Raw genomic sequence first — 14207 nt, forward strand, 5'->3', positions numbered from 1 at the left:
TGCATTTGTTTACAAGCATTTAACCAAGATGACGTCGTTTTGATCTGATAAAATAAAAGTCAAAGCTTCTCTCTTTCGACGTGGCTTAACCATTTATCTCAAACTTCTCTGGCGCTCTAGCTTCTCTCTCTCCCCCCGCTTCCATGTCTCTCCTCGCAATCTCCACGAAGAAATGGACGAGAAAATCCGGGACAGCCATTCACGCCGCCCTATCTTTAATCATCTTCTTCTTCCTCGACCTCGCCGACGCGGCACTCTGCGTCGTGTACGAGCTCCTCGACGAGCTTCTGGAGGGAAACTCCCAAAGCTGCTACTGCAACGCGTCTCCTCATACCACCGGTGAAAATGAGGTTTCAGAGACTTTGTTCAAGAGGAGAAACGTTTTCCGGGAAATGGGTTTTCTCGGGTTCGTCAGAAAGTTCAAGCTTTCCGGGAGAATGGTGAAGTCTGAGAAGACTCATAGATGGTCAGATTGTGGATGTCAATCTTGCAACTCGTGGACGAAGAACGAAGATGGGAATCTTCACGTTGTAGTCAAAGATTCAACTCCTCAAGGTGTCAAATATTATTATAAAATAATACGTTTTTACTTTTTGTATGTTTTTGCTTACGATTGAATTTTAATGTTTTTTTATTTCATGTTGGATTAGAAAAAACAGAGGACTCTGCTCAAGAACCGTTGGAGAATGTAATATTCATACACGGTTTCATGGGTTCATCGTATTTCTGGACAGAGACTGTGTTCGAACACGTTAATGAAGAACGTTACAGGCTCTTTGCGGTCGATCTTTTGGGGTTCGGGGAGAGTCCTAAGCCAAGAGACAGTCTCTATAGGTTGAGAGATCATGTAGAAGCGATAGAGAGATCAGTCATCAAGCCTTATCAAGTAGATTCGTTTCATGTGGTTGCACATTCAATGGGGTGCTTGATTGCTCTTTCTTTGGCTGCTAAGCACTCAACTATCGTTAAATCTGTTACTCTTGTCGCGCCGGTGAGAAATTAGTTTGTTGTCTTATTATCTTATGTTTCAGTTTAATTCGTGAGCTAATGTGTTTTGACATTTCAGCCTTATCTTCCTTCATCACTTGAAGGATCGGTTTTGACCCGCATCGCTGGAAAGCGGCTCTGGCCACCACTAGCGTTTGGTACTGCGGTCATGTCGTGGTACGAACATGTTGGTCGATGCGTTTGTTTCATAGTCTGCAAGCATCATAAGATATGGGAATCGCTCATCAAGCTATGTACTGGTAAAAGGTAAAAACATTTCAACCGGTTTTGTTATTTTGGTTCGGTTTAATGATCAGCATGTTTATTGTTTAGTAAAGATTTGGTCTTTGTTAGGGAGATTCCTTGGAAGATAAAGGACATAACAAGACACACACATCACTCTGCATGGCATAGTATGCACAATGTGATTTGCGGTGGGTCCAAATTCGCGGATAAACATCTTGAAACCCTTGTAAACTCCAGTGTTAAGATTCACTTGATGCAAGGCGACCGTGATGAAATCGTTCCTTTGCATTTCTCTGGTGACATGAAGAGGAATTTTCAGGCGGTGGAAGTTGAGATTGTTGTTGGTGCTGATCATGAGAGTGTTATAGGCGGAAGAAGAGAAGAGTTTGTTGAGAAACTGGAGAGCATTTGGGGTTCATGTAGATAAGGTTCTAGTTACTAAAAACTCTGAATCAAGTCAGTTTGCCACAAAACAATACAAGAAACCAAAATTCTAATAGCTGATTCTTGTTCTTCTCTTTGATCTGAAGGATGGATACCAAACTGGGAACATGAGCAAGGTGATAAGGGCACAGAGCAAGCAAAGTATCAACCGGAGTCTTCTTGAACGTATCTCCCCTCACAATGTAGATGCAAGCTTTCCCAATTTCATCACAAGTACACACAATAAGCCCCTTTTAGTGGACGAAGTTAATTGGCTGAGCCACAGGATACATTGTCTTGTAATCCAGGGAATTTAGGTATAGAAACCGTCATTAACATGCTCCAATAGTCTTGTGCTTAATCACGTAAATGTCCAATCTTCTTTGTTGTATGTCCATTCAATGACACGCGATCTTTCCATTGATTAGCTGCAAACTCGTTAAGATCATCATTAACTCGAGTCTCTTAATTCGCCAGCTAAAAACCGTCTCTTAAATAAGAGATACTAGATTTTGACCCGCGCTTAGAAAGCACGGGTTTGTTTGTTTTTCATTTATTAATCGAAAACTAATTTGTAAATTACCATTATTTTTGTTTCGAACCATAACAATTGAGTTTTTAAGGTTTTATCATTTTTTTTCTCTTCAAAATATGGTATTTTTTTTGAAATATGGTAGTTGTTCTATGATAATATTTGAGTTTTAAGATTTGTTTTTATATCTGACCTAGATTTATGGTTGGACCTATAGACCCGATACATTGTATATAATCCGGTTCGGATTTAATGAAAAATTCGTTAATTAAAAATCTGATATAACCAGGTAAAAATCCAAAAACTCACTATTAACCTGCAATCTGATACCATTGATCCGATTACAAAATATCTAATAGTAATTTTTTTTAAATTGATTAAATTACTCATATATTTATTAATATTACATAAATTAGTGATTCCTTAGAATTTGATAAAATTTTATTATGTTATCCAAATAAAAAATGATAATACAAAAAACTTATTGATATGACAATATTAGTTTATTTTCGTCATTAATAACCTATTATAAGTTTGTGCTTTTATTTTAGATTTAAAAATTAATTTTAATATAGTTTTTAAAATTTTCTTGAACACTCGTAATTGCCATATCAATATTATGTATAAAATGACATTATAAATGGAAAAATGATATTCAAATATGTATATGATATATGGTGTAGGATATAGGATTTTGGTTTATATTGAAAAAATGTATAATATTCAAATGATCTGTTTTGAATATTGATATGTATATTTAAGAAAATGATATTTTCATGTTTGCTAATTTATTTATAGTTCGTAATATATTTATACATATATTATATTTAAAGTTAGTATATCTTTTAAATATATATAGGCCCATTATTTATAGATCTATTTAGGTGTACATGTAGGCCCAAAACCAAAAGACTTAAATGTCATTAATGAATTTTATTCATTCTTTGTAAAAATAAGGGTATTTTTGAAAAATTGTAATTTTCATTAAGTGAATGATCCTCTTTTAATGGTATTGATAAGAATCGTATCTTACCAAAAAATATAAAAAGAAAAAAAAACAAAAAAAATATCAAATCATAACTTAAAAACCCCGGCTAAGAGACCGGGGTTAATTATACCCTAATAGAAATGAACTCTAACCGGACCTAAACCATAATTATGTACAATGAATTTGGAAGACCTAAACAACTCTCAAGATCTTGCACTCGAGCACTGGATTCAAACAGTGATCTCATATAGTTTCAGTGAAAGCAAAGAATATATTTTTCCATTATTTTTTTTTAACTCCGGTCAAAATAAAATGTAATTAGAAATAATATTGCAAACACGGTAACAATAACGTCATGGGGTTTGGTCTACCAGCTCCCATCCCTTCGTTTTAATGGCGGAGATAACAAGCTAAAGAGACTCCTCCCAAAAGAACTGATCTTGCCCCCACTCTCTCTCTTTCTTCCTTTCATTTCTCGCCATGGATACAGAGTTCCTCCGAACTCTAGATCGGCAGATTCTATTGGGCGTCTTCGTCGCTTTCGTCGCAGTTGGTGCCGGTGCTGCTTACTATCTCTCTTCCTCCAAAAAACGCAGAGGTTGGTTCTATCCCCAAATTCAAAACCTTTTCAGTTTTCACAATGCCTATCTTATTCCCCTGAAAAAAGCATGAAACTTTTTTTGTATAAGTTTAGGCAAAGATTTGTATAGAGTTCGTCCGTGTTTGGAAGGTTGAATTAACCTACATCAATGTTAAAAATCGAGCCTTTTGTGGTCTTTTTGTAATTGTCTACTTGTTTCAGCTAAAAATCTTATGGCTTTTGTTGGATTGTATATAGGGTGTTTGGATCCAGAGAACTTCAAGGAGTTCAAGCTTGTTACAAAGGAACAACTTAGTCACAATGTGGCTAAATTTGTATTTGAGCTTCCATCTTCTACCTCCGTCTTGGGTCTTCCCATTGGTCAACACATCAGCTGCAGGTGTTTTGCTATGAACATATTCATATGTAAACCTTAGTTTAGGTTCTGTGTTTGGAGAGGCTTTAATTGGTGTTGTGATGATATATAATGGATTTATTTTATACAAAGGGGAAAGGATGCTCAAGGAGAGGATGTTATCAAGCCTTACACTCCTACAACCTTAGATTCTGACCTTGGACGTTTTGAACTTGTTATTAAGGTATGTATATATATGCTTTTACTCTCTCACTCAGCTTGACTCGGTTTTTACACTAGTTCAACTGAAACTTGTTATTAAGTTTCCCGTTGCGAACTATAGATGTATCCGCAAGGAAGAATGTCTCATCATTTCAGGGAGATGCGTGTTGGAGACCATCTTGCTGTTAAGGGACCAAAGGTACTCACTACTTTATTAACTCAGATGTTATCTCAAAATTGTTCAAAATCTCAAACTTTTTGTTGTTTTGTTACTTTGTGCTTGCCAGGGAAGGTTCAAGTATCAGCCAGGTCAGTTTAGGGCATTTGGAATGCTTGCTGGAGGTTCAGGCATCACTCCCATGTTCCAAGTATGTCTCATACATTTTTGTGTGTCAATATCATGTTTTGCAGCCAATTTATATGCGTAAACCGTGTTTTGTTTCTCTCTTTTGAAGGTGGCACGAACGATTCTAGAAAACCCAACAGACAAGACAAAGGTGCACCTCATTTACGCCAATGTTACATCCGAAGACATTCTCTTAAAGGTAAAAAAAAGAGTCTATCACCTTGTACTAGTCGAGAACAAATAGATTGTTTTCAAACTCCAAATATTATGTGACTCAATACTTCTTTCAGGAAGAGTTGGAGAGTCTTACAGCCAATTACCCAGATCAATTCAAAATCTACTATGTTCTGAACCAGGTTAGTCACTAAATCCAAATGTTTTGGCGTTCCTATAGAGTAACTCTTTCTTGATGCTTTTTTGGTTCAATCTTGTGTGGCAAATATGATTAGCCTCCGGAGACATGGGATGGTGGTGTTGGATTTGTATCTAAGGAAATGATTCAGTCCCATTGTCCTGCACCAGCATCCGATATTCAGGTAGAATACCTTTACTTTGTTACTTGATCTTGAACATACCACAGTCATCACTGTTTCCAACTCTAAATCTTTATGTGAAACAAAACCAAGAACACTGCAAGTGAATGAAACACTTGACAAGAAGTAATTTGAGTGATGAACATAAGATTGGTGTATATGTTTGAATTGCAGATCCTAAGATGTGGACCACCGCCTATGAACAAGGCCATGGCTGCAAACCTTGAAGCTCTTGGTTACTCTCCAGAGATGCAATTCCAGTTCTGATCTAAAATCTCTGCTTTTGATTGCTTCTCCACAAATGAGCTATTTAAGAAAAAAACTTATTATCTCTGATCAATAATTTTAGTTACCTTCCCAACTGAGAGTTGCTGTCTTAATTGAGTGAGAGTTGTGTTTCTGTTCCAAGTTTTATAAACCATTGTTTTGTTTGACCGTTTGTTATCTCGTTGGAAGTTCTGATTTATTGGTTAAAGATTTGGTTAGGCATTTGGTTTAGTTGTACCGGTTTGGTTTGGTTTGGTATTCATATAAAGACTTGATAGTGACATGGACATCGACATCAACATGACCTGCCCTATATGTTTGTTTTGGTCTGTTGCAATCAATTTGGGCGACTGGCCCTACTAGGCATGAATCATGAGTCACTTTAATAGCATTTGCTATAAAAAGGATGACTGAAATTGATTTTTGGTGAAAAGATTATTATTATAGAAAACCTTTATTTTGTTCTTTTCAATAACTTTTTTGAATTGCAGAATACTTTTATGAAGTTACTAGTCTGTTTTTTGGTTAAAAATGTAAATATCATTCAAAAAATGAAGTGAAAGATGTTTCACTAAGTAGCTAATAAATTGCAAAACCATGAAAAAATATCATCTCTTTGTTAAGAATGTAAATATCCTTCTAAAAAATTGAAGTGAAGTGAAAGTGTGTTCCAATAAGTTAACTAAAGTATTCTATTCTCTCATCAACTATCATCTAACCAAACTTTTCTCTTGACATCATAGTCATACTACTAGTGAAATGTAAATATCCTTCTAAAAAATCGAAGTGAAGTGAAAGTGTGTTACAATAAGTTTAATAAAGTATTTCCTTCTCTCATCAACTATCATCTTACCAAACTTTTCTCTTGACATCATAGTCATACTACTAGTGACATTATTAAATGAAATGTTGGTGAACGATGAATAATGCTTGGTTATTGAGAGAAAAAAAATATTTTAATATAAATTTACTTTTGAAGTATAGGCTAGCGATAGAGAATTTTGCGTGGTCTCGATATTGTTAAAAAGCATATTTTGATATATTAAAGTAGGTACGCCACGGTCCAAAGAAAGATGAACTCATGACTCAGTAGTACACTTACTTTTCTCTTCTTGGCTATGAATCACATTATCCATTGTTACTCTGACACGTACCTCTTCCTCTTACATTTCTTTACTGATGGAATTACAACACGCAATAAGAAGTCCCACATGCTACATCGCGACAATATAGTGCATCTTTTTGCTTTTTGGTCTTTTATGGGTCAATCATCAAATGTCATAAATACCAATGTTAAAAAGTTAAATTCCGACCATAAATAGTTACTGTAATATCCAAACTTATTAACATACAAAAATCTCCAAAACTGTTATATCCAAGGCCAAAAGTACCAGCGTAATAGGTTTTGCTATTGGTAGGAATGACTTTTAAAAGATAATAAAAAGTTTTTGGTTGTATTGGTAATCGAGTTACAGAAAATCAAGTTATCAGTCATCACCACCTGAACAAACTAAGCAAAATCCAACATGTATAACCATATAATATTAATTACCGTAAGTTGGTTATCATAATTACAACTTATAAAAGTTTTCTGTGAAGCCACATGACGTTTCCAACATAACTAAACAAGGTTATCTATATATCACTCTCACAAAACAAGAAAAAGAAAAAGAAAAGAAAACTTTCTTTTTTCGTGATTATTAGAACTTGAATCTATGTGAAAACATTTATTAAATATTTAAATGGGAATATTTATACACCATGCATGTATTATGATGCATGCCGATTAGATTATTCACTTGCGTATGTGTATATAGCTTTGTTGTTGACAGTAAACGTAGTTTTGTGACATATTACGAAAGAAGTTATATCACATTATCAGTAAATAATGACGAAACAAATCCAAACTAATCAATTGAAAAGGTTTTGAACCGTTACACGAAAAATAGTTAAGGTATCAAATCTGAGAACCAAACCACAAGCTTGCCACCCAATTACATTCATATACATTAGAGTCTTCAATCTTCATTGGTCACGCAATAAATATTAAAAAAAAAAGACCTTTCATATGAGTTAAAATTGGAAAATAAATGGACATACTCTTCGTGGAAAGAGACGTGGAAAATTTCCAAGAGTTTATTTTGTCCTCTTTCTACTTTTTATTTATTTTACTTTTTCCATTTTAAGGGTCATTATCATATACACATCCATTGAATTAAGACAATGAGATCTTAAGTGTTAAGGGGACTAATAATGTCTTTTAACCCAAAGTGAAACCTTCTTCCTTAAGCGTATCTCCTTCTTTATATATCTCTTTTAACCTCTCTCTTTCACTCTCTCCATCTTCAACAAACACAACAGTAGAAACAGAGAGACACGATGTTTTTCTCAAAGGATCTTCCCTCACCTACATCGTTCTTCACAGCGTACGCATCAATGGCTGGTTACATGATGATGATACGATCAATGGCTCACGAGCTCATCCCAGCACCAATCCAAGACTTCATCTACTCTTCTCTCCGCTCTCTGTTCCACCGCTCTTCCTCCACGACTCTGACTCTAACCATCGACGACGACAACATGGGCATGAGCAACGAGATCTACCGAGCCGCTCAGACTTACCTCTCCACCAAGATCAGTCCAGACGCCATCAGGCTCAGAATCAGCAAAGGCCATAAAGACAAACACGTCAACTTGTACCTCAGCGACGGAGAAATCGTCAACGACGTGTACCAAGACGTGGAGCTGAAGTGGATATTCGTCACTGACGGCGGAGGAGACAAGAAAAGCGGCGGAGGAGGAGGTGGCGGAAGAGGCGGAGGAAGAGGCGGCGGCGGAGGGAGGAGAAGCCCTGTCGACGACGACGGTAAAAGCGAGTACTTCGAGCTGAGTTTCGACAAGAAGCATAAAGACTTGATCCTAAACTCTTACATCCCTTACGTCGAGACCAAAGCTAAAGAGATCAGAGACGAGAGGAGGATCCTGATGCTGCATTCTCTCAACTCTCTCCGGTGGGAATCGGTTATCCTCGAGCATCCTTCCACCTTCGAGACGATGGCCATGGAAGACGAGCTCAAGCGTGACGTCATAGCCGATCTTGATCGGTTCATTAGGAGGAAAGATTTTTACAAGAGGGTTGGGAAAGCTTGGAAGAGGGGTTACTTGCTGTACGGGCCACCCGGAACCGGGAAGTCTAGTTTGGTTGCGGCCATGGCGAATTACCTCAAGTTTGATGTCTATGATCTTCAGCTCGCGAGTGTGATGCGTGACTCTGACCTAAGGAGGCTCTTGCTAGCGACACGTAACCGTTCGATTCTTGTCATTGAAGATATCGACTGTGCGGTGGATTTGCCCAATAGAGTGGAGCAACAACAGCCTGGTGAAGGCAAGAACCGCGGCGAGTCTCAGGTCCGTTTGGTTCTGTCTTCTATGGATCTGTTACGGTTAAATCAATACTAATTATTACTATACTTTTTATTAGTGTATTTAATTTGCATTTTTCTTGTGTTTAGGGACCTTTGACGTTATCAGGGCTGCTAAATTTCATAGACGGGTTATGGTCAAGCTGTGGAGACGAGCGGATTATAATATTCACGACTAACCATAAAGATAGGCTAGACCCGGCATTACTACGTCCGGGTCGTATGGATATGCACATATACATGGGACATTGCACTTTCCAAGGATTCAAGACTCTAGCCTCTAACTATTTGTGCTTGAACGACACCACTATGCCACACCGTCTTTACCCGGAGATAGAGCGACTGATGGAAGGGGATGTAATCACGCCGGCACAAGTGGCAGAGGAGCTGATGAAAAGTGAGGATGCTGACATGGCGCTTGAGGGTTTGGTGAGTGTTTTAGAGAAGATGAGGTTTAAAGCTGATGAATCGAGTCAGGTGATTATGAAGAAGGAGGGCAGATTGGAGATGGATGAGATGGCATTAAAGCGTGATGCTGAGGGTTCTCCGAGGAAGAATGGTAAAAGGATTAAGAAACTTGTTCTGTTTTGGACCTAAAGACAGTGTGTTAGAAACTTATGTGATCCAGTATTAGCTCAAATAAGAAAGATTATGAGGAAGACATAAATAGACCGAAGAGCCTTGCTATTGTAAGAGTTAACAAGAAAGTTTGGAAATCTCTGATGATATAAATTAAGTGTTTTTAAAAGTTTCTTATATATTTTCTATATATATAGGGTTGTGAATCGTTATAGACCCACTAAGAAATCTGGAACTTTATTTTTCTCCATAGAAATTGCTGATATAGTCTTTGGAGGTACACATTACCAAGAGTGTTATACAGTGCACATTATTAATTTAGTTATATGAAAAGAATTTTTGAATGATAAGTAAGGTGTGGAGAGACAGAGACTACCCCACAAAGAATTTATACAACAGTTGGTTTTCTAATAAAGTGTGATTCGCTTGCGTGTGATCATTAAAACGGAAGATCATGTGACTGCTTGAGATATCCTATTTAATTTACTACTCTCTTAAATCAAAACTTTAGAAAATATAAAGTTTGAGATTATTATGTTCTGTTTTTTACAAAACGTATTATATGTATCACTTTCACTTTCTCCTTCAACAATGACAATTGGATTTATTCAAGGAAAATGTTTGTTTTTGTAACAAAAAGAACAATATACCTAATTAATTAGAAGATAAAAAACGAAAATATATTATAAAGTTTAAATTTTGACGTTTGAAGACTTTATTATAAAGTTTAAATCTTATAGGCATTTTCCACTAGTTTTGTTTCTTTCCGGAAGAAGCCCACAACTTAACAAGGTTTGTAACAAAGACCTCTATTCTACTCATTATCACCGAACTATGATCGGTTCCGGCAATAACTTCAACTTGAATCGCCGGGAACTTAGCTTTCATGTTCCATAGACAATCAATAGGAACCACAGCATCTTTATTCCCTTGCACCACACTGATTTTAACACCGGAATTTATCAAACTTTCAAGGTGTTTATCCGTGAATTTTGCTCCTCCGCATAACACATTGTGCATGCTATGCCATGACGACTGATGCGTGTGCTTGGTCAGTTCGGTTATCGCCATTGGTAGTTTACTAAACATCGCAAAAAAAAAAACATAACGTTTCAAAACCTGTATACGTAAGAATCAATCAATAGTCTTTGGTTATTATTTATACCTTCTCCAAGTTATAATTTTGATGATCTTCTCCCATGTACGGTGGTGCCTACACACAACAAAGCAAACCCCACGTGCAATGTGTTCGTACCAAGCCATCATCGCTGAGAAAAACGAAGTTGGAGGCCAAAGTTTCTTCTCGGCTATCACATCAAGAGCATCACAACTTGCTCCTTCTTTATCACCAAAGTACGGCTAAATCCAAAAATAACAAAACATTGTCTTGTAAAGTGTTTTAAAGTTGAAACGGATTTTCAACTGAAAAACTCACCGGAGCTACTAAAGCGACGGACTTGACACTACCGGAGAATTTGGCAGCTAAGGCTACTGCAACGATGCATCCCATGGAGTGTGCTACAACATGGAATGAAGTCAGATTGTTTGGTAAAATAACCGATTTCTCGATCATTTCAACATGTTCTTGCAACGAATATCGACAGTCTCTAGGTTTTGGACTGTCTCCAAACCCTAGAAGATCGACCGCGAAGAATCTGTAGTTAGTTTTCTCCGTGGTATCTGGTAGATATTTGAACACCGTGTTGGTCCAATACGATGAAGATGCTAAGAATCCGTGTATGAAAATAACGTTCTCTACCAGTTTGTTGCTCATTGATAAATCTGATAAAATGAAAATTATTATGAAATGTTAATAATAAAGCTTTAGCCTATATGACCAAGTTTAATTACCAATTACCTGAAGATACTGAAGGTTGCTTGACGATCACGTTAAGTTGATCGGTGCTAGTCCAAGAAACACAATTCTTGCAACCACAATCAGACCATCTGTTTGCAACCTCACGAGGGACTTTCTTCATTTTATCGGGAAAAAGGAAATTTCTCAAGAAAGTAGCTATACCGATTTTCTTGGTGATCTCTGGGAGTTTTCTAGCAAACCGGAGAAAACCGGCTTGTCGGAAAATGTTTCTCCTACGGTAAAGAGTCTCGGACAAGTGTTGATGGTCTGAAAGAAACTCGTATCCGGATGTCTCTTGAGGATTATTACACTGGCATGACTCTAGTTTTTCTTCCATAACTTGGTCGAGGAATCTGAAAACGATGCAGAGAAAATTGTCGAGAAGATCAAAAAGAAAGAAAACAGCCCAACTTGGAGCTCCGTTGATTACTGAAATACAGTTTTCTTGAAAAGTCGAAGCCATCATCGTAGCGACCTTTTAGATCGAGAAAGAGGAAAAGAGAGACTGGTGAGTTGTGATGAAAAACATCTCTTAACACAGCTTTTTATAGACTTCAATTAGTGAGTAAAAATTTTGTTTGATAAATTTTTTTTGGAGGTATGTTATTATTAGTTGGTTGAGTGTATTTGAGAATTTTTTTAAATTTTATTTCACGTAAGTTCCTCCTCCAAATTAGTCCAAAAAAATGTTGCTCCTCCAAAGATCGGGTTTATACTATAGTCGTCATAAACTCATGCAAGTAAGCAACAAGAGAAGAGCCTGTACCATTTTACTTCTTTTCATGTTTTTTCTACAATAAGCATTTTAGTTAGCTTATATTTACTAAGAAAAACTTGATCAATATTTAATTTTAATTAATGATCATACACTCAAAAAGTATAATTCTATATTTCTATTAATATGCCCTTCTGTTTAAAAGAATAAAAAAAACTAATGGTTAATTAGGTGGAAAATAAAATTTCAGGCAATAACAATATAGATAAACTTTGATCAAGTTTTTTCTTAGTATATAACTCGAAATGTACTACAAGCAAAAAAAACCTTGATCAATGTTTATTTTTAATTGATGCCTGAAATTTTGTTGTACCTAATTAACAAATTTTGTACAATGGTTTTCTAGTATTTGGTTATTCATGTTATGACAAAAGTATAAAGTTATGGAAGTAAAACTAGACTTTTTTAGTGAATGATTAAATTTAACAAAATTAAATTTTGTGGTCACAAATGACAAAGTTAAGACCCAACTTAGACATTTTGTTATAAGTCTACTCAGGTGACAAAAAAATAGTGTATGAGTGGATCACATGGAGACTGGATTATTTGATTAATCTAAAATCCTTTGAATTATCTTAGATCTCGATCCCTTGTTGGTGAGGTGGAATTCTCATGGTGCTAAAAAACTAATGCGATGTGTATTTTATCAAATTTCAAAGAAAAAAGTCTAAGTCGTCTCAATAGAAGTATAGTTTTCCCATTATTGATAAAAACTATATATCATGGTTGTATTTAAAATAATTAGAATAGTAATATGTCCAATTTCAATAAATTAAATTACTTCAACAAAGTTATCGTTGCTCATTATAGAATTTTGAAGTAAAATTATCAGAAAGTGTTGAATATTTGGCGACGTGAAGTATTGCCTATTTTTATAACTCTTTTTTTATATACTATTTATATATTGAAAAGAAGACTATTGCTGCTGGTCTTGAGTGCTGGATTCACCAATGTCTAGCCTCCATGTCTGCTCTTGCGTTGCCCTGGGGAGTCTGCCTATTGCTGCTGGTCTTGGATGTGTTCTTGTGCTCCTAACTATCCTCTTGGGTTTGAGATCTGGCTTCCTGCATTGGTCTTGGCCTACACATTCATTTGTGCTTTCACGTAATTGTTGTAGTTTGTGGTTGTTCTCTCTGGTTTGATGTTGTTCTTGTTTGTATATTTTCAATTTTAATGAAATTAAAAAAGACTATATATGTAACTTTTTAGTGTCTATTCAAAATTTTGTAATTAGTAACTGACGTTGCAAGAAATAGTGTTGTTGTTAACTGCGACTATACAATAGAAAGTTGAAACTATTTATAGAATGAATAAGTGTATAAAACTAATCATGTTTTCTTTTAAAGAGTTCATCATGTTTTATGGTTTAGAATTTTTCTATATCCTACATTGTTAGAAAGAAGCTTTCTCGAAAATTTGAATAAGAAACAAGTACAGAAAATGAATAAGTGTATAAAATGTTTTCTTTTAAAGAGTTCATCATGTTTTAGGGTTTAGAAATTCTTCTATATCCTACATTATTAGAAAGAAGCTTTCTCGAAAATTTGAATAAGAAAACGTGTAAAATTTTACAATAATATAAAACACGTAATTTTTTAAGACCATGAATTAATGATTCATAACTAATAAGAAAATAACATGATTTGTGGTCAACGGCATGAAAAATGCTAAAACTAGACGTTATTGTTTATCTATTAACTTCAACAGACATTATAGTATTAAAACATTTTTAATTTTATACTATGTATTTTGTGTAAAACAACACATTTTTGTTGAATATTTAATATTAAAGTGGCTTTCGTTACAATTTGGTCACGCTCACCGTATATTGACATAATTAACGTTTTATGGATTGGGGTGTGTATTATTGATTAAGAGAATATACATATATATTAACTAAACAAATCAAAGAGCATAATCAAAATGAATTACAAAGAATTATGGAACTAATATAGAAAGTGATATCTGAGATTTGAGAGCAATCATATGTGATATATATGATACTATTTTCCTAACACTGTATATATACATCACCCATCAAATTATGCTTGATTGTATTTTATATTCTTCTTGGGTTTGATTGGTAATTAATAG

General features: G+C 35.4%; 4 protein-coding genes across 5 annotated transcripts; 3 read left to right on the forward strand and 1 right to left on the reverse strand.

Annotated features, from left to right (window-relative positions):
- Positions 1 to 61: 61 nt before the first annotated feature.
- On the forward strand, positions 62 to 2080 carry LOC106387747 (probable lysophospholipase BODYGUARD 4). 2 transcript variants are annotated; one of them, XM_048742225.1, is made up of 5 exons: positions 62 to 555; positions 651 to 991; positions 1067 to 1254; positions 1342 to 1661; positions 1764 to 2080. In XM_048742225.1, the coding sequence occupies exons 1-4, from the start codon at positions 144 to 146 to the stop codon at positions 1658 to 1660; spliced, it is 1260 nt and encodes a 419-aa protein (XP_048598182.1). In that variant the 5' UTR covers positions 62 to 143; the 3' UTR covers position 1661; positions 1764 to 2080. The 2 variants fall into 2 exon arrangements, with proteins under 2 accessions (XP_048598182.1, XP_022544820.2); XM_022689099.2 differs by having other exon boundaries at positions 660 to 991.
- Positions 2081 to 3514: 1434 nt separating this feature from the next.
- Positions 3515 to 5701, forward strand: LOC106387746 (NADH--cytochrome b5 reductase 1). The gene is made up of 9 exons (XM_013827657.3): positions 3515 to 3774; positions 4015 to 4156; positions 4265 to 4355; positions 4455 to 4532; positions 4621 to 4701; positions 4789 to 4878; positions 4970 to 5035; positions 5129 to 5215; positions 5387 to 5701. The coding sequence occupies exons 1-9, from the start codon at positions 3657 to 3659 to the stop codon at positions 5477 to 5479; spliced, it is 846 nt and encodes a 281-aa protein (XP_013683111.2). The 5' UTR covers positions 3515 to 3656; the 3' UTR covers positions 5480 to 5701.
- A 2110-nt stretch (positions 5702 to 7811) lies between these two features.
- LOC106387745 (AAA-ATPase At5g17760) lies at positions 7812 to 9649 on the forward strand. The gene is made up of 2 exons (XM_013827656.3): positions 7812 to 8887; positions 8992 to 9649. Exons 1-2 carry the CDS (start codon positions 7859 to 7861, stop codon positions 9496 to 9498), a joined length of 1536 nt encoding a protein of 511 aa, XP_013683110.2. The 5' UTR covers positions 7812 to 7858; the 3' UTR covers positions 9499 to 9649.
- Positions 9650 to 10177: 528 nt separating this feature from the next.
- Positions 10178 to 13637, reverse strand: BNAA10G17030D (probable lysophospholipase BODYGUARD 5). The gene is made up of 4 exons (XM_013823850.3): positions 11339 to 13637; positions 10916 to 11262; positions 10646 to 10839; positions 10178 to 10561 (listed from the first exon to the last, which is right to left on the reverse strand). The coding sequence occupies exons 1-4, from the start codon at positions 11802 to 11804 to the stop codon at positions 10231 to 10233; spliced, it is 1338 nt and encodes a 445-aa protein (XP_013679304.3). The 5' UTR covers positions 11805 to 13637; the 3' UTR covers positions 10178 to 10230.
- Positions 13638 to 14207: the final 570 nt, after the last annotated feature.

This window comes from Brassica napus, chromosome A10, assembly GCF_020379485.1.
Source record: "Brassica napus cultivar Da-Ae chromosome A10, Da-Ae, whole genome shotgun sequence".
NCBI lineage: Eukaryota > Viridiplantae > Streptophyta > Magnoliopsida > Brassicales > Brassicaceae > Brassica > Brassica napus.